This window comes from Pipistrellus hanaki, assembly GCF_964339955.1.
Source record: "Pipistrellus hanaki genome assembly, chromosome: 4".
NCBI classification, from domain to species: Eukaryota; Metazoa; Chordata; class Mammalia; order Chiroptera; family Vespertilionidae; genus Pipistrellus; species Pipistrellus hanaki.
In genome coordinates, this window is record NC_140506.1 from 35,507,217 (window position 1) to 35,527,455 (window position 20,239).

At 41.4% G+C, this 20,239-nt stretch overlaps 1 protein-coding gene across 1 annotated transcript in view; it reads right to left on the reverse strand.

The window, feature by feature from the left end:
- ANKRD31 (ankyrin repeat domain 31) overlaps positions 1-7,444 on the reverse strand; it is an 83,416-nt gene extending 75,972 nt beyond the window's left edge. The window contains exons 1-2 of the mRNA XM_084881258.1: positions 7,123-7,444; positions 1,766-1,839 (exon numbers count right to left, since the gene is read on the reverse strand). Coding sequence (XP_084737384.1) covers positions 1,766-1,839; positions 7,123-7,226 — 178 coding nt within the window. The 5' untranslated portion in view covers positions 7,227-7,444. The remainder of the gene's footprint in view (positions 1-1,765; positions 1,840-7,122) is intronic.
- Between the last annotated feature and the right edge of the window lie 12,795 nt (positions 7,445-20,239).

Here is a 20,239-nt window from a genome sequence, read left to right on the forward strand (position 1 = left end):
ATGGTGTTTAGGAAATTTTTCTTCTATACTCATTCCAGACATCCTCCAGAATGAAAAATGCTCACAAGAAGAAATAATAAAAGGAGATAACCTACCATTTAAACACCAAATGCAGAACTGAACTTTTTAAACAGTAACAAGTGGTGATGGGCTTTTCTAGACACCATTTAAATTGATCTAGAAGTGGACTCAGGAAGTATGAATTGGCAGGTAAAAGGCACCTTTTAAAAATATATAACTAGACTTATTGTGTGACAATGTTAACTGCATTAATGTAATAGACTATGTTTACTAGACTTACTGTGGTGATCATTTCAAAATATATAGAAACTAGAGGCCCGGTGCACAAAATTTGTGCATGGGAGTGTGGGTCCCTCAGCCCAGCCTGCGTCCTCTCACAATCCAGGACCCCTCAGGGAATGTCAGGCTTAAACCAGCAGTCCAATATTCCTCTCACAATCGGGGACTTTGTATGCGCCAGTGACCATACTTTTCATACAGGTGAAAGGCATCTTGCTATTGTGCTGGTAGCTACATTTTTTGTCCTGATTATAAAAAGTAGTACATAACATGATCCTTCTGGGGCAGTAATACCATTTCCCCCATCTTATGGGTGGAAAAACTGAAGCAGAGCGAAGTTAAGTAATTGTCTTTGTCACACAGTTGTAAGTGTCAGAATCAGGGCTGACCACAAAATGTGCAAGCCAGAGTCCATGCATGTCATCGCTGCATCATCCTGTTTTTTCAGTGTTAGAGTAGCCTTGCCATGTTTTAATTTTTAAATCTAAGAGACTGTTCCCAATATATAAGGTATGGTCCCTAGGCCTGGCCGTCTGTGGGGTGACAGGTGGGTGGGGCGATCTTTGGGGAGGAGTCCCCTGCTGGCACCTGCCTTGGCTGGCAGCCAGGCCGGCCCCACCCACTGATCACTGCTCTCAGTCACTTCCCTCTGGGGGGCGGGGGGGGGGAAGAGAAGGGGAACATCTGCCCCCTGGTGGTCAGTGCACGTCATAGTGACTGGTCGTTCCGCTGGTCATTCGGCCATTTAGTCTATTTGCATGTTATTTTATTATATAAGATATTGAATCATTATTTTTATACTTGAAAATAATATGATATATGTCACTTACACCTCAATAAAAAATAATAAAATGAAAATAAATAAAAAATATATACCAAGGATATTGCAACTTAATTTTGACTGAAAGAATCAGATTGGTTATTAAAAAGTACTATTTACTGCCCTGGCAGTTGTTGCTCAGTATGTTGGCCTGTACACCAGAGGGTTGTGGGTTCAATTCCCAGTCAAGAGCACATACCCGGGTTGCAGATTTGATCCCCAGCCCCTGTAGGGGTGTGTGCGGGAGGCAACCAGTCAATGTGTCTCTCTCACATTGATGTTTCTCTCTCCAAAAATCAATGGGAAAAATACCCTTGGGAGAAGATTAATAAGAAAAAAATATTACTGACTCTTTTTTTTCAGCTTCTAGGGTTAAGCTATACAATTGGGGGGAGGGGGCGCGGAGAAGAGCTTTCTCAGTACTACTACCATATCTCTGTTGTAAACATCTTCCAGAAGTATGATCCCCATTGCTGTCCTCATAGTAACAGATCTTAATAGATCTCAGGGTCTATTACAGATGCCTCAAAGAAACTAACTCTGTGAAAAGTTAAAGAATAAGACTAAATATAAAAGGAGACATTAATGAAATAATAACACCTGGGAAATTAAATGGATTACTTAGTGAAAAGAATTATTTCTCACCTTCGCATGTTCCACTTATATCAGGATGGAGACTGAACTCAGATCTAAGAGATGTATCTTGATCAAAGAGCAACCTTTCAAATACCGAAAAGAAGGTACAGATTATCATGTTTCCTAAACAAAGACTAACAATTTAACTGTCAGGTTTTTCCTACAAGTGCCTCTTTTTACAGTTGTTTTGTTCAAATCAGGATCCAAACAAGGTAGACACTGAATTTAGTCGCTATGTAAGTCTATTTTTAAATCTATATATTACCCCCAACTTCCCTCACCCCTTTGCAATTTATTTGTTGAAAAACTGGGTTGTTTTTACTGAAGAGTTTCCCACATTTTGCATTTACTGACTGCATATCATTTAATATGCTCCTCTATCTTGTATATTTCCTGTAAACTAGTTATTAGATCTAGAGGTTTGATCTAATTCAAGTTCAGTTTGGGGAAGCATATGTGTACTTCCTACAGGGATAATAAAGTGTATATCGGGAAAGGCAGTCTTGTGCATGCAGTCTTTCAACTACCTTTCGGCCTTGAGCTTTAAACACTTTCTTATAAAGAGACCAAGTGTTCTCTCAGGCTGTGCTGGACCTATTACCTTGTGTGAGAATACTTTTCCTTGTTTCAGACTCAATGTGTATTCCTTTGACTTGTTTAAGTGTGTGTCACATGGCACCTGGCCAATCCCACCACGATTTATGTCTTCTGTGGGGAGAGGATGAAGTTTTTCGTTTTGTGGCACAAGAGGGATGTGGGCATGCCTATGGCCATGGGGGACCAGTGCCCACTATTGAAACCAATCTTGCCCTGTCTCTTCTCTATGAAAAGTGTTGTTCCAGCACTGTGTTTTCATTGATGACTCTAATACCAAGATATAGTGGGTAGAAGTGTCTGGATTTCTGTTTCTGGTGAAAGGCAACAGATGCCACTTGCTCAACATGATGGTTGTAACTCATTTTGTGATGTTAGTGATCATTGATGACCATTGCGTAGGTCTATTCATTATTAGGAGTATATAAAATGGAGATATTCTACTCTATTACTTTCTTCATTTATTAATGGAAATACATGTTTTTAAAAACTTTCACTCATGCATGGCCAGTGTGGCTCAGTGGTTGAGCATCAACTCATGAACCAGGAGGTCAGGGTTCGATTCCCAGTCAGGACACATGCAGGGGTCATGTAAGAGACAGCCAATCAATGATTCTCTCTCATCACTGATGTTTCTATCTCCCTCTCCCTCTCCCTTTCTCTCTCTGAAGTCAAAAACATACTTTTAATAAAACACTGTCACTCACCAACTATACAATTACTTTCCATCAAGCCATGTTAACTCAGCCAAGTTATTTACATAGTTACAGTTTGCATAGAAAAGGCAAAATAAATGCCTGCTTCATCCTTTCTTTTTTATTTTGTGTATTTAAACAATTTTTTTTTATTGATTTCAGAGAGGAAAGGAGGGGGAGATAGAGATAGAAACATCAACAATAAAAACTGCCTCCTGCACCCCCTACTGGGGACCGAGCTCACAACCCGGGCATGTGCCCTTGACTTAAAATGGACCCAGCATTCTTCAGTCTACAGGCTGACGCTCTATCTACTGAGACAAACCAGCTAGGGCTGCTTCTTTCCCTTTCCTTATCAGTTTTCAGAATATTGAAGTATGTTTTTAAAGACCATTACAAACTCATCGATTTAAATCCACTGCTGTTATAATTCTTTTCAATGTTCAAATTGTCCCATTTTTAGCTAGTGATAGGTTCTTCAAAGTGGCTCATGAACCCACTTATATCAACCCCAATGTGACTAGATTTGGAAACAAGTCCTTAAAGGAGGCAATTAAGATTATAAGGGTGGAGCCCTAATCTAATATGACTGGTATCTAATAATCTGATTAGAAGAGAGGGATACACCAGGTATGCATGCATACAAAGACCATTCTATATAATAAAGAGGGAATATGCAAATTGACCATCACTCTACCATAAAGATGGCAGCACCCATGGTGGGGGTGGGGGTTTCTGTAACAGAAGATGGCTGTGCCTACAGCAGAGGCAGGGGTGGGGGGTTCCTTAACACAAGATGGCTGCACCCACAGTGGAGGCCAAGTTTCCCTAATGAGTCTTAACAAGCTATCACCAGGGACCTGAGGCTGCGTCCCTCCATCGGTCCCCATGGGACTTGACAGGGGACCTTAGGCCACACACCCCATAATGGTGCCAAGTCTGGGTCTATCCCAATGTGATCTGGGTCTTGTGCGATTTTGAGGCGTTTGTAGGTGGGTGGGTTCTTACTCTGGGTCCCATGATGCGCCCCAAACTCTGACAGGAATAAGATTTTCATATGCATTTTACTATTCTTTCATCTCTGCACTTCTATTATAGAGAAAGGAAAATAGCAATATTAAAATATTTCCTCTAATTAATCCCTTTTTAATATGCATGAATTTTGTGCACCTGGCCACTAGTAGAATTAATAAAGCTTCAGGCAGCTGGGAGACAATATCAAAAAGTCTAACATTATTGTCATTTAAAGTTCCAAAAGAGAAGAAATTGGTACAGAAAAATATATATGAAGGAATTATAATTTCCCAAGTTTGGTGAAAGTCATAAATTTACAGATTCAAGATCAATGAACCAAAAACAGGAAACAACACAAAGAAAATCATGCCTAGATACATCATAGTCAAACTGCTAACAACCAAAGATGGGCGGAGGAGCAGAGAAAGAAAGCAGACAGAAAAAAAAAGATGATATACCACAAATATAGGAATAGTGATTTAAATTGAAGAGGAGCTTGACAAAGGGGCAGCTAAAGGGAGTTTTTCTGGAGTGATGGAAATGTTCTGGATCTTGATTGTGGTGGTGGTTATAAGATTCCATGTATTAGTCAAAATGTTCTCTGGACACTAACAGGAGCAAATATTATTGTATGTGTATTCTATATAATAAAAGCATCGTATGCAAATTGTCCCCTTGACCAGGAGTTCCCTGGGAGTTCGACCAGAAGGCGGGGTTGGCAAGGGGAAGGGAGGAAGGTCCTGACCAGCAGCAGGCAGGCGCTAGGAACTCCCTATGTATGATTTCATGCACTGGGCCTCTAGTACATAAATAAGCCAGAAACCTGGGTATCATCCTCCAATTCTAATACACCAACACCTCCTGCCAAATTTACTCTCTAAAGATTTCTCAAATTTGCCCTTTTCCCTCCATTCCCACTGTTTCTTCTTAGTTGAGGTCTCATCATCCCAGTGTGTTACTACTTGGATCTCAAAGCTAAGCTCTTATAAAAGGTGATCCCTTCTCTAATAGTGCCAACTTTCATCTGAAAGCTTGTTAGCAATGCGGAATCTCAGACCCCTCCAGATAACTCCTGGATTGGAATCCACATTTTGCCAGGATTCCACAGTGATTTACACGGGCATGAAAATTTGAAAAGCCCTAATCTAGCCCAGCCAGCGTGGCTCAGTGGTTGAGCATCCACCTATGAATCAGGAGGCCCTGGTTCATTTCCTGGTCAGGGCACATGCCTGGGTTTCGGGCTCCATCCCCAGTGGAGGGGCATTGCAGGAGGCAGCCAATCAATGATTGTCTCATCATGGATGTTTCTCACTCTCTCTTCCCCTCTCTCTCTCTCTCTCTCTCTCTCTCTCTCTCTCTCTCTCTATATATATATATATATATATATATATATATATATTTTAAAGGAGTGGTGAAAATGGACATCCCTGTCTAAATGAATAAATAAATAAAATAAAATGGCCTTAGTCTAGCACTTGCTGGAGTCAACAAAAATCTGAAAATGCTACTCCCCCACCTAACATCTCACAAGGACACATGCAGGACATCTGAGGCCTTAGAATAGGGGTGTCGAACTCAATCAGAGAAGGGGCCAAAATCTAAAATCCAGCCTAAATCGCGGGCCGAATGGTTTACTGAACAGTCATAAACTGACAATGTCATAAACTGACAGCGGAGTGCAGTGATGACAGCGCGGTGCGGGCCACATTGCAAGGCCTGGCGGGCTGGATTTGGCCCGCGGGCCTTGTGTTTGACACATGTGCCTTAGAAGACCTCACTCTACCAGGCTCATGTCCACCGCTCCCCGCCTCGGCATTCAGCACTTCAGTAAGAGTTAACTGCATTCCAACAACACACATAACACGATGCTATGTCCCACAGCCACATCCTGGCCTAGAGCACCTCCTGTTCTTCACCTGGCCAATTCCTCACCCGTCTCCAAGCCTGTACTCCCAAGTCAACCCTAACAAACTCTGACGGCCACCTAGGTTTCCATGGAAGACACCCTGTGCTCCCATCCCCACCCCGGGACTGCCCACATGACACTGACATTGTGTATATGTGTCCTTCCTGGCCAAAGGCAGTGGCCTCCTCTCTTACCTTTTCCCTCAATCTAGCACCGAAAACGACATAGGTTCAAGAAGGTGTTGATGAACTAAACAACTGCCCCTTTTGATTCTTACAGAAGTATCGGTTTCCCATCACACATTCCTCTCCGGAGAGAATTTATGTTAACCATCTCCTAGACCTGAGCTACAAGCTGCTGGAAGCAGAAGGCATTTGAGCTGTTTAGACCTACTACGTTTTTGCCTGTTCAAAAGGACTTAGGGCCTCAGGCTAAGAGTAAAGGTTAGATAGATAGATAGATAGATAGATAGATAGATAGAGATATAGATACATATATAGATATATAGATCTATAGATATATATTAAGGTGATCAGACGTCCCAATTTTTAACAATTTGTCCCGCGGGACGTGGGATGCGGGACAAATTGTTAAAAATTGGGACTGTCCTGCCAAAAGCGGGACGTCTGGTCACCTTACTCTCTCTCTCTCTCTCTCTCTCTCTCTCTCTCTCTATATATATATATATATATATATATATACACACACACACACACACACACACACACACATACATACATACATACATATATATATACACATTGATTTTTGCAGAGAGGAAGGGAGAGGGATAAAGAGCCAGAAACATCGACCAGCTGCCTCTTGCACACCCCCTACTGGGGATGTGCCCACAACCAAGGTACATGCCCTTGACCGGAATCGAACCTGGGACCTTTCAGTTTGCAGGCCTCTACCCACTGAGCCAACCGGTTTCGGCTTTTTTAGTGCCATACAGCCAGCTACTTCTAAAGCCCATTTTTGTCTTACGTTGGGAGGGGGCCTGTGTCCTTATTCACAAGTTCTAAGCTCTGGCCTGGCTGCCTCACAAGGCCTCCCTCAGCCGGTCGGCTCACTCCCGCGCCCCCTGGGGCCTGCACCCCCTGGGGCCTGCCCCGCCTGCGGGCGGCCACTCTCTCCACCCCGGGGCGAAGGGTCACCTTCTCCAGGGCAGCGCCTCCTCCTCCAGGTCACTCTCCGTCACCGACCCGTCCACCACCGTCCCATCGCTGTCCCAGTCCGGGCCCGGGGCGCCCTGCTCCATCTTCACCTCGCACCGGGAGACTTTTTCTGTCCTCCCTCTCCAATTCCCCCTTTCCCGCAAAAAACAAAACAAACAACAACACAGAAAGACTCAGTGAGCTCCTCTCTAAGCCGTGAGTTAAAAATCAGATTCCTGGCGGCAGCCTGGCCTAGCACTGGTGTGCTGAGGAGACAGAGGGACCAGGAGCGTCGTGGAGGCCAGGCGGTCCCGCCGGGCTGAGTGGCCGCCCGCCGCCGGCAGGGGGAGCCGCGCGCCACGCGCGCTCTCCGCCCTCCTCCCCCCGCCCACCTCCCCCCCCCCGCTCACGTGGCCGGAAGTGGCCGGGGGCGCGCGCCGCCTCAGGCTTTCCGGTATCGGTGGGCGTGGCCCGCTGCCGCGCAGCTTGCGGGTTAAATTCCGGTCCTCTGAGCCGGCCGTGTGGTGAAGGCCGCCGCCGCGGGCAGACCGCGGGCGGAGCGCGCTAATGCCAGTGGCTGGGAGGGAGTCCGGGCGGCGTCCCCTGCGGAGCACCTGGTGCTCCGGAGACCCAGGCCCGAAGGAACTGTCCGCTCCTGCGGGACCCAGCAGCGCGGGCCTCGGTCTGAGGGTCCGAGTGTGGTGGTCACATGCACCCAAAGGTTGCCCGTTGGATTCCTGGTCAGGCCACATGCCCAGGTTTCAAGTTTGATCCCTGGGAGACAACTCATTTTCTCCCTCTCCCTTCTTTTCTCTAAAGTCAGTAAGGAGATGTTTTCTTAAAATTTCCTTTTTACACAACAGTAAAGTTATTAAGAAAGTTCACCTGTGAGCTTGCATGAAAAGATTTTGCCAAAACACATAAGATATTACTACAAAACAAAACACCACCACATACACAGATCTCATTAATTGTTCTCTTAAACTATGTGGAAATCGAATAGAAAATGGTCTCCCCTGACAACGCAGCACTATAAATGGTTCCTCTATGGCTGTCCCCTCCAACATGTACAGCCTTGATGGATGTTTATAAAAAGTTAAATAACCAAAATTTACACTGTAAGTCCATTATGGAAAATACATGCAACCGCAAAGAATCCTGTATTTTTCTTTTAAAATTGACAGATGAGGAAATAACCTGGATGGAATTTAAAATTACATAAAAAAATATAGTATTGGTCTGTAGTATTGGTCCGTATACAATAGAGGAAAGATAAATTGGATTTAGCTCAAAGCTCTTTATTGCTTTGGGTTAATATAGTTTATCTTTATTATTTTATCTTTTTCTTAAATAAAAAAAATAGATGTGTGTGTGTGAGTGTGTGTGTGTGTGTGTGTGTGTGTGTGTTTCCTTAATATCTTGGTTTAAAAATTGCTATTGTTTAGACTTACAGCTAAAAAAAAAAGTCTTGAGTACCCCAACCATCAATTATTGGTTGAGTAATAAAACTATTGAAAGCAGTGTTTGTTTACAATCCTGGGTAATAGGTGCTCCCTCTCCTCTGTTATTACCTCTGCATTTATTGAGCACTTCATGTGAACTAAACAGGGATGGTACAGATAATACCTCTTGTCATTGTCTGAGCTCCTTGTCTCAGTGTGAGTTCAGTGACAGACAAGTAAATCCAGTGTTACAATGCAGTATGTCAAATGGGAGGCATGAACTGTTTATAATAGTATGTCAACATCTTTTTAATATGAACACGATATAGTAATGACCTCCTTTTTTATTTTGGACATTGTTAGTGTTTGTTCTCTTTTTTTCATCTTGATAGGGGGTCATCAACTTTAAAAAATATTTTTTTTAATACATTTCAGAGAGGAAGGGAGAGGGAGAGAGAGATAGAAACATCAATGATGAGAGACTGGGAATTGAACTATGACCTCCTGGTTCATAGGTCCACACTTAACCACTGAGACATGCCAGCAAGGCCTTTCTCATTTTAAAGACTCAACTTTAAGCTTTGTTCTCTCTATTGTAAATTTGTTTATTATTTTACTGATTTATAATCTTATCTTTATTACTTATTTCTTTCTGCTTTCTTTAGGTTTAAAATTTGATGTACTTTTTAGCCTCCTGAGAAGGAAATGAAAGTAATTTCCTTATCTTCTTTTCTAATATATGCATTTAAAAGCACAGATTTCTCTCTAAATGCCACTTGAATAATACTTCACAAGTTTGAGTATGTTGAATCTTTATTATCATTCAGCTCAAAAGATTTTACAATTTCTTTGACTCATGGGTATGTGAAGGTGTATTATTTAATTTTCAAGATATGAGGCATTATTTTTGTGATTTATATCTTAACTAGAGGCCTGGTGCATGAAATTCATTCTCTGGGGGTGGGAGGTGTCCTTCAGCCCAGCCTGCACCCTCTACAATCTGGGACCACTAGGGGGATGTCAGATTGCCAGTTTAGGCCCAATTCCTGTGGCAGTCAGACATCCCTCTCACAAACCAGGGCTGCTGGCTCCCAACCACTGGCCTGCCTGCCTCCCTGATTGCCCCTAACCGCTTCTGCCTGCCAGCCTAATCAATCCCTAATCACTCCCCTGCCAGCCTGATCAACAGTTAACTGCCCTCCCCTGCAGGCCTGATCCCCCCAAACTGGCCTCCTTCCTCTACTGGCCCAATCACCCCAACTGACCTCCCCTGCTGGCCTGGTAACCCCTAATTGCCCTCCCCTGCTGGCCTGATTGTCCACAACTTCCCCCCTTGCCAACCATCTTTGTTGCAACCATCATGTGACCACATGGGGGTGGCCATCTTGTGTGAGGGTGTGATGGTCAATTTGCATATTACCTCTTTATTATATAGAAAGATTGCACAATAGTCAAAGAATACCTGACTATTCAAATGTTGATTGACTTCCTGCTAGGAAAGAAAGAAATAAGCAGTCTTATTTTTTTATTACATATTCTTTTTGTACTCCATAACCATCACCTAATATTTCTTAGCTATATTATTTTTATATTATCAAAAGTTATATTTATAGTTAAATACATTTATATACTTATAAGTAGTTACACAATCATATTTATATAATCATATTTTTATAATAACAATTTCTGTCAATTTAGTCTTTGTTTCATATTTAAATTCATATAAATTTGCCAGTCTTTTTACATTTTCTCCATCCTGAGTTTTAAATTTTCATTCATTCTTGTATCACTGAATTTTTTCAACAAGTAACATTTCAATAGCACTCATAGGTATAGTATCCATTGAGTTTCTTTATCTTTAATAAGTCTGCCTTTTGCCTTTATACTTAAAGGATAACTTGTCTGGTTTCCCATAGATTTGGGTCACATATATTTTCCTTCCAAAAATGTGTACATTTGCCTAACTGGTTTGGCTCAGTGGATAGACTGTCAGCCTGTGGATTGAAAGGTCCCAGGTTCGATTCCAGTCAAGGGCATGTACGTTGGTTGCAGGCACTTCCCCAGTAGGGAGTATGCAGGAGGCAGCTGATCGATGTTTCTCTCTCATCAATGTTTCTAACTCCCTATACCTCTCCCTTCCTCTCTGTAAAAAAATAAATTATAGCCGAGACCGGTTTGGCTCAATGGATAGAGCGTCGGCTTGGGGACTGAAGGGTCCCAGGTTCGATTCCGGTCAAGGGCATGTACCTTGGTTGCAGGCATATCCCCAGTAGGGGGTGTGCAAGAGGCAGCTGATCGATGACTCTTTCTCATCGATGTTTCTAACTCTCTATCTTTCTCCCTTCCTCTCTGTACAAAATCAATAAAGTATATTTAAATAAATAAATAAATAAATAAATTATATATATATATATATATATATATATATATATATATATATATATATATTTTAATGTGTACATTCCTCCATTTTTTTTTTTCTAGCATTAGACTCCCTTTTGTCCTTTTAACACTCTTCCAAGTCATCTTTTTATTATCTGGATTCACCCATCTATACATTTTTAAAGAATGGCTCATAGTGTCATATTCCCTGAGTACTTTCAGGTGTAAGGTTTTCATGCTGAAACCGGTTTGGCTCAATGGATAGAGCGTCGGCTTGGGGACTGAAGGGTCCCGGGTTTGATTCCAGTCAAGGGCATGTACCTTGGTTGCGGGCATATCCCCAGTAGGGGGTGTGCAAGAGGCAGCTGATCGATGACTCTCTCTCATCGATGTTTCTAACTCTCTATCTCTCTCCCTTCCTATCTGTACAAAATCAATAAAATATATTAAAAAAAAAAAAAAAGATTTTCTGCCAGCTGCATTTAAAGTTCAGTTCAACCTGGTTGAGTATAATATTCTTGGGTAATACATTTTCTCAGAGCTTACAGACACAACTTCATTGTATTCTGGTGTTAAATGCTGCTATAGAAAAATCAGAGATAAAGTATTTTTTTCTCTTATGATTTTGTGCCTAGTATCTGAAGAGTTCTTTATATATAAAGCTTAGCAACTGAACCAGACAATATCTTGATTACAACCATTCTTCCTTTCATTTTCTTTTTCTATTCCTCTACATGCCCTTTCGCCTGGGAAGTCACTATGTTGAGTTCATAAATATGGATTTCTATTGTCTTTAGATGCTTTTAAAAACTTTTTCTGCTGAAACTGGTTTGGCTCAGTGGATAGAGCATCGTCCTGCATACTGAAAGGTCCCAGGTTCCATTCTGGTCAAGGGCATGTACCTTGGTTGTGCACACATCCAGTGGAGGGTGTGCAAGAGGCAGCTGATCGATGTTTCTCTCTCATTGATGTTTCTAACTCTCTATCCCTTTCACTTCCTCTCTGTAAAAAATAAATAAATAAATTATATTTTAAAAATAAAAAATGAAATCAGTATTCCACACAACATAAAAAATAATGAGCTCATCACCTGCTAAGTTTCTGAAAGTGGGAATCAAGATATTTCCTATCTACCCAGATAGTATGGCTCAATGGTTAAGTGTTGACTTATAAACTAGGAAGTCACAGTTCAACTCCTAGTCAGGGCATATTCCCAGGTTGTGGGCTCAATCCCCAGTGTGGGGCATACAGGAGGTAGCCGATCAATGATTTTCACTCATCATTGCTATTTCTATCTCTCTCTTTCCTTTCCTCTCTAAAATATACATATATATTTCCACCTAATAGCATACACAATTGCCCTATTTAAAGAAATTTTATAAGATCTGGCACTGTATATTCAGACTTGTGCCATGTTAGGCATTGTTTTCAGCAAGCAGAAATTAGATACTTCAATGCAGCCAAGTCCATTGGTTGGCTTACTGAGTAGTTACCCCCAACCCCCTCTCCCTTGCTGTTTCTCCTAATAAAAATTTAAAAACCCAAATGCTCTATATCCCTGCTTCTCTTGCATTTAGGGGTGGCCATGTGATGGAGTCTAGCCAAGGAGACATAAGTAGAAGTCTTCTGAAGAAGTCTAGGGAAATTCTTTTTTTCTGATAAAAGAAACAAGTCAAATTGTATGCCCCTTCATCCTATTCCTCCTTTGAACTATAGGAGGATTGGAGTAGGGGGAGGGTGGGTGCAAAACTTTCCTCAGCTTTCCTAGGGTCTCTGACTGGGCCTAAGAATTAAGTTGCCATAAGACAGATAAAGGGGAGAAAAGCATGCATATTTTACTTTTACATTTACATGAGAACCTTCTAGGAAAGTGAAGACCCAAAAAGCATTTCGAACTAAGTACTTACTAGTACATACTAAGTTGAACATAGAGTAGTAATTGTGAAAGCATAACTAAAATATATGGGGAAGCAAAGGGAAGATAGGGCTATTTATAACAAAGTCTGTTTATATAGGTTTCACTTGGTCTCAGCTCCTTATCTTTTTTTTTTTTTTTTTTTAAATATATTTTATTGATTTTGTACAGAGAGGAAGGGAGAGAGATAGAGAGTTAGAAACATCGATGAGAGAGAGTCATCGATCAGCTGCCTCTTGCACACCCCCTACTGGGGATATGCCCGCAACCAAGGTACATGCCCTTGACCGGAATCGAACCCGGGACCCTTCTGTCCCCAAGCCGACGCTCTATCCATTGAGCCAAACCGGTTTCGGCTCAGCTCCTTATCTTAAAAATGTCCTTCTCCTCTTGGTATAGGGAGGGCGTCTTTTACAAGGGAATTTTATCTCCTGCTTTCAGGAGTAAAAGGAGAGATCGAAGTGTCCCTTTTGCATCAGCTAATCTTTTAATTCCTGTAGTTCAAAAGAATCCTTATGCCAAAGAGGTATACTTTAGGGTAGCACATTCTGCTGCTCTACAGAACCTGTGTGTGACACCTGGAGCTTCAGCAGCCAGCTTGGAACCATGGGTAAAGGCCAGCAGAACCAAAGAGATGGTATACCTATCACTGTTGCACTGCTGGACCAAAGCTAGTAACCACCTATCTGCAGATTTCTCGCTATAAGAGGGGGGAAAATGTTTAAGCCTCTGTAAGTTAAATGCTCCATTACTTGCAGTTGAAATGGATCATAAAAATGAACCTTTGAAACCTATGTAATCTTATTAACCAATGTCATCCCAATAAATTTAATAAAAAGAAAGGAATGAAATGAATAATTCAAAGGCAACTCCTTCATAGATTGATTGCCCTAGTGCAGAGAAATACTTCCTGGTATTTAGGGAATAACACAAAATGGAAAGTCTAGTAGTTATGCTGCCTTCAATTGTTTTCTAATCACTCCACAAGCACTTCCACAAGTTGAAGTCCTTAATCATGAAAACCATATCATTCACCTTATTTAAAATTTCCACAATCCTTGCTTGAGTAGGTCTGGCCAATCAGAAAAGTATTTTGTAAATGCAATATTCTTTATATGAGGCACTAGAGCTCCAGATAAGGTACACCCTTAGAATCTACAAACATTTCAGAACACACTATTCTTTGGAACCAAACAAAAAAACCAATGTGATTCACTAAGTGACTCACCCTAAGGGAGAGTTTATAGATGTGTGGCTGCAGAGAATATAGTCATTGGTCAAAAAATTAAATTGGATCTACACCTCACACTACACCCAAGAAGAGAATCCAAAGGAATCAGAGATCGTAATGTAAAGAACAAAACCAAACAAGCACTAAAACACTGATGAATTCCTTTATAACCTGGGTGTGGGCAAGACTTTTGAACTATAATTCAAAATCCAAATGTAATAAAAGACTGCATTTTTTACAAAAACTTTATGTAGCAAAAATCACCAGAAGCAAAATCAAAAGACAAAGTGGAAGACACTACTTGCAAAATACATCACAAGTAAAGGGCTCATAGTCATAACAAGAAGCACATCTCTAATATAATAGCTTAGAGAGGAGTAACAGTGACATAGATTAGAACAGCAATTTTCAACCTTTTTCGTCTCGTGCCACACATAAACGAATTACTAAAATTCTGCAGCACAACAAAAAATATATTTTTTGCTGATCTGACAAAAAAAAAAGGTATGATTTTGATTCATTCACAGCTATTGTTGTGTTGGCTGTTGTCATTTTTTAATTTGACAATCTAAGCCTTAGATTCTAAGGAAAAAGAAGTCAGCTGCCTCTGACTAACTAGTTAGGTATTGCATGTTGTAAAAATTCTTGAGGCATACCATTGTGCCTTTGGCAGCACGTTGGTTGAAAAATCGCTGGATTAAGTCAGGGGAAAACAAGTATCACATGATCTCACTCATATGTGGAATCTAATAAACAAAATAAACTGATGAATGGAGTGAATCCGGAGACCTGGAAGCATGGAATAGAGTATGGAATCTCAGAGGGTGGGGTAGGGTGGGTGGGTGGGAGGTGATCAACCAAAGAACTTGTATGCATATTTGCATAACCCATGGACACAGACAATAAGGTGGTAAAGGCCTGGGTTGGGGGACAGGGACAGGCTGGAGTGGGTCAATGGGTGAAAAATGGGACATATGTAATATTTTCAACAATAAAGATTAAATTAAAAAAAGAAAAAAAAAGAAAATCACTGGATTAGAGCATCCTGTAGGCAAACAGGAACACATTAGCATTAGCTACCTAATTCTCATTCCTTTTAGGATTTCATAGTTAGATCTTATAAATAGAAAGTTTGGAATGCTTAATTATCTATTGACAGTTCTTCTAATAGTCTGGGGTCTTAAATGTGGTGGGCATAATAATTTCTACCAATATTAAAATGAAATATGCACACTATTTTATGATATATAAAGAGATTTCACGAATATTTTTGACTCTGACAATTTCCCTTTCATATGATTAAAAAAAAAAAGTCTTGCTATCCTGATAGAGTTTCTTTTTTACACTGATTTTAAAGACCTTAACTTCCACAAATAATATGCTCCTTCTGTGTGACAAAGATGAGATTTTTAGATATCAGAAATATTTGTAACTCCACCTGTACAGCTTCTTGAATTCCTATTTAACTGTCCGTTAGCTTTCTTGTCCTTTCTTTGAAATGCTTTTTCCAGAAATATTTGTTGGTTTCACTCGACAAGTTCCTACCTAACAGTATTATAAGTCATGGTTTCACTATTTTTAGAATCATCAACAAATATATGTTGGTCATTTTCCATGTGTAAGCTAGAGTACTTACTGTTAGGTTTGACCGAGCAATTGAATTGATAGCCCTCCCTCTGGAACTGGCTTTTCAGGTCATTTCACTATGGACATTCCCTTTGACCACATTTCACTTGTGGTGACCACATCCCATTATCTCTCCTCCGGGTATGCATAAAGTCTCCACCCAGAAAAAAGCCTGCCAAAAGTCCTTTAAAAGCCACTGGATGCTGGAGCCATCCAGGCTCAGCTATCTGGTGTGCATATGATCGAATAAATTCATAATTCCTCACCATTCTGGCCTCATGCGTTCCTCCTTTGGGGACCTAACACTTACTAGCTTAAATATGTTGATGGCCACCTGGCCAGCGTGGCTCAAAGGTTGAATGTTGACATATGAACCAGGAGGTCATGGGTTCAATTGTCAGGGCACCTGTTAGGGTTTCTGGCTAAGTCCCTAGTAGAGGGCAGGCAGAAGGCAGCTGTTCGATGTTTCTCTCTCTCTCTCTCTCTCTCTCTCTCTCTCTCTCTCTCTCTCTCTTTCTCTCTAAAAATCAACACAAAAATATTTATAAAAAATTCATAAGAGTTCACTTCACTCTTATCAACTGAGACCAGGAGAAAGTTTGTTATTGAAGGAGAAATAGTGGTACTCATACTTGGGTCAGAATTTGTGTTATGCTAATACAAAAGATGGTAAGTGTAGTGGTTTACAGTGTGTGCTTAGGAGCCTGATTTCAAAGTTCATATTCCCACCCTGACATTTGTATGCTGTGAGAATTTAGGCGGGTTACTTAATTTCTTTTTTTATGTAACTTCATCATTTGTAAAATAGAAGTGCTACTCTGTTTCCCCGAAAATAAGACAGTGTCTATATTAATTTTTGCTCCCAAAGATGCGCTAGATCTTATTTTCAGGGGATGTCTTATTTTTCCATGTGCTAGGTCTTATTTTCGGAGGATGTCTTATTTTCAGGGAAACACGGTACTAATGCTTTCCTCATAGAACTATTATGAGAATTATAGAAGCAAATAAAAATAAAGCACTTATAAAAGGGCTGGTACATAGAAAGAGCTTTATTATTGTCGTTTGCCGGGAACCAATTCCAGCATGTAATAATTACAAGAATTTCACCAAAAGGTTGGTGAAGCTTGGGCAGCTCAACAAGGGTGAGCCACATATGTAGTTTACCTGTATAAGTGCTAAATGGCACTTCCCCCCAAATCTGAATAGGATAATTGTTTGCTGCCAGACAGCTCAGGGCATTTATTGCCTCCTATTGGCCAAAACACCTGAACAGATGTAGGCTATTCCCCAAACTGACAATGCTTCTGTAACCTTACCCTTTGAAGTGTATATTTCCATCTTGCCTTAGGATAAATTGTGTTAAATAAATAGCATGGGTCCCTAGACAAGGAAGTAGTCTTCAGTTCCTTTAGCTGAAGATCCTCTAACCCTTCAAAATTATCTTTTGTCTTTGGACTCCTTCTCAAACCTACGCATCAGCCCCTTTCTCCAGATTGCTGAACCCCTTGTTAAGGCTGGGATAAGAACCCCAGCAGTTGTTATAATTCCCTATCTTAAAGTAGGACCCATGACAATAAAAAGAAGGAAAAGTGAAGATGGAGGTCTAACATGTTTACACAGTAAATGCTAAGGGCAATGTGAATTAAGGTTGCACTATGGGTCATTCATTACTTTAAAATAGGCTCTTAAAATTATATTTCTTTGCTCTGAGGGTAAACCACAAGAGAAGAAGGCACATAGATTCCATTGACCCCATCCCTCATGCCTCCATGGCGTGTCCAGGACAAATTTTGTGATTTATCATTAAATACACATTATTAGTTTAGTTGTAATAAAAGATTCTTTTAAAATATACTTTGGAAATCATGCAGAAGTTTTTTAAGAACCTAAAACCAGCCCTGGCCACTGTGGCTCTATTGGTTGGAGCGTCATTCTGTACATTGAAAGGTTTCTGTTTCCATTCCCCGTCAGGGCACATACCCAGATGGTGGTGGGTTTGATCCATGGTTGGGGTGCGTATTGTCCTCCATTGTCTCCCCCACCCCCAACCGCACCATCCCCTGCCAGCATGGAGCAGTTCTCTGAAATGTGCCTCTCCAGTGTCTTCTCTGCATTTCCTCTGCCCTCCCTTTGCTAAGGCCTTTATTATCTCTTACCTGAAACAGTGCAATGCTAGTAGCCTCTCCTAACTCGTCTCTCTACTCTTGGTGCTTCCACCCTCCGATCCTATTACGTATCCCATAGGCCTGCCTCCAAAGCATCAAGTTACCCATTGTCTACCAGGTTAAAGAACTGGACACCACCAATATTGCCCCACCCCACATTTCTTGTATATCTCTCACTACTTCCCTGTGCCATCCCTACATTACAGCCCAAAGAGTCATACTCAGTACCTTTTTTCAGTCACACACAGTACCTTTTTACCTCCCTGCATATAAGTCTTTGTTTAATATAGATATGCCTGTGCATTTAAAAAAATATATATATTTTATTGATTTTTTTCACAGAGAGGAAGAGAGAGGGATAGAGAGCTAGAAACATCGATGAGAGAGAAACATCAACCAGCTGCCTCCTGCACGCCCCCTACTGGGGACGTGCCCACAACCAATGTACATGCCCTTGACCGGAATCGAACCTGGGACCTTCCAGTCCGCAGACCGACGCTCTATCCACTGAGCCAAACCGGTTTTGGCATGCCTGTGCAATTTAATTGTTGAAATCTTAACTATCCTGTAAGGACCATTTCATATGCCACCTCATTTTCTGATTCCCTCAAACACACTTTATGTCTCCCTACTGTGAATACCCAAAATTTCCATGATATTCTGTGATTTGTGAAAATTTATTTAGAACAGGAATTGTTACCCATTCAATTTTTAAAAACTTGTATGTATTTTGAAACACAGACCCTAGAAAATACTACCTATTCACACAGTGGGAGTTTGTTTTGTTTTTGTTTTTTTTCATTGCTTTTTAAAGAGGGTGAAGGGAGAGATGGAAGGGGGTGGGGAGAGAGAGAGAAAGAAATATTGATGTGAGAGAAACATGCCTATTGATTCCCTTCCAAATGAGACCCAACCAGGGCAGGGGATCCAACCTGCAAACTCAGGTACCTTGCCTGGGAATTGAACCCATGACCCTTTGGTGGGTGGGCTGGCACTCTAACCATTGTGCAACACCAGCAAGGGCCACAGTGGAAGTTTTAATAAACCATTATCCTGTTAAATTCTCATAATCCTTGTAAAATAGATATTATATCCTTTTACAAAGATAAATGGTTAAGCAACTTGCTGCAGATCACATAGATAATAATTAAAAAAGCGAGGATTTGAACTCAGATCTAAAACTTATGCTGGTTCTACTATACTCCACTGCTTCAGTGTGAGACCTTTATTCATATCTCTTGACTAGATCCTTTTGGAATGCCCATTATGTGAAATGCACCATAGTTGACACCGAGATAATAGCACCAGACATGAAACCTTTATGAACTTTACATCTCTTCACAGAATAGACGATCATTACATATTTATTGAATTGATTACAGTGAAAGGAATTTTCACAATGAATAAGACTGAGGTCAACTAACCAAAGATTGCAATATTCTTAGTCTTATCTAAAGGAAGAAGAAAGGGGGAAAAAGAGAAAGATCTGTAAGTACTAAGAGCCTATAAACTTTGTCATACTTTAAATGTTCCTAGAAGTCTAAAGGGCCAGATGTCTCAGAATTACAGATTATAAAATACTAATATAAATTCAAATAAAGATTATAAAGGTGTTTCCACAAAGGCTTTAGACCAAGATTTGGAAACTTTTATTCCTAAACATTGATGAATTGAGAAACTCCAATAAGCATATAGATTTAAAAGCAAGCAATAAAGAAACTCTGTCTGGTTTTATGTTTTGTTTTTAATTTCAGGAAGAGGAACGGATGGGGGGAGGAGAGAGAGAGAGAGAAATTGAGAGACCAGTCAATGACTGGTGTCATTTACACTAATGGGCAAGACACAGTCAGGTAGGTGTTGGTTTAGGATATTAGTCAGCATGAGGTTTGGTTGCACCTCCCTGCCACCTTCCCCTTTTTATATTCCCCTTTTCAGGGCCACCTCCCTTCCCCTCCATCTCCCTCCTCTAAGTAATGGAGCTCTATATCCTCCACCTGCATCTAAAGCTCCACACTCCGCTCCTCGCAGTGCTCTCCCTGCCAAGGCCGGGGTGACACAGGTCAGCTCCAGGGTCGGGTGGTAGAATACTCACTCCACCCGTCTTCGCCGTGGCAGCTTCGAGGTTTGCGCCCCCACGGCCCTTCGACCAATGGGCAAGTCCCAGCGCTGGAACTCGGCTCGCTATTGGTTGGCCGAGCCATGGTGAGAGATGGTGCGGTGCCCGTTCCCACCAAGGATGAGAGCTGTGGGCGGTTGTTAAGGCGACCGTTCGTGACGCAGCGCCACCCGGCCGAGCAGCCCCCCGGTGATTGGCTAGGCGATCGGACGATCCCTCCTCATTGGCCGCAGGCTCGGC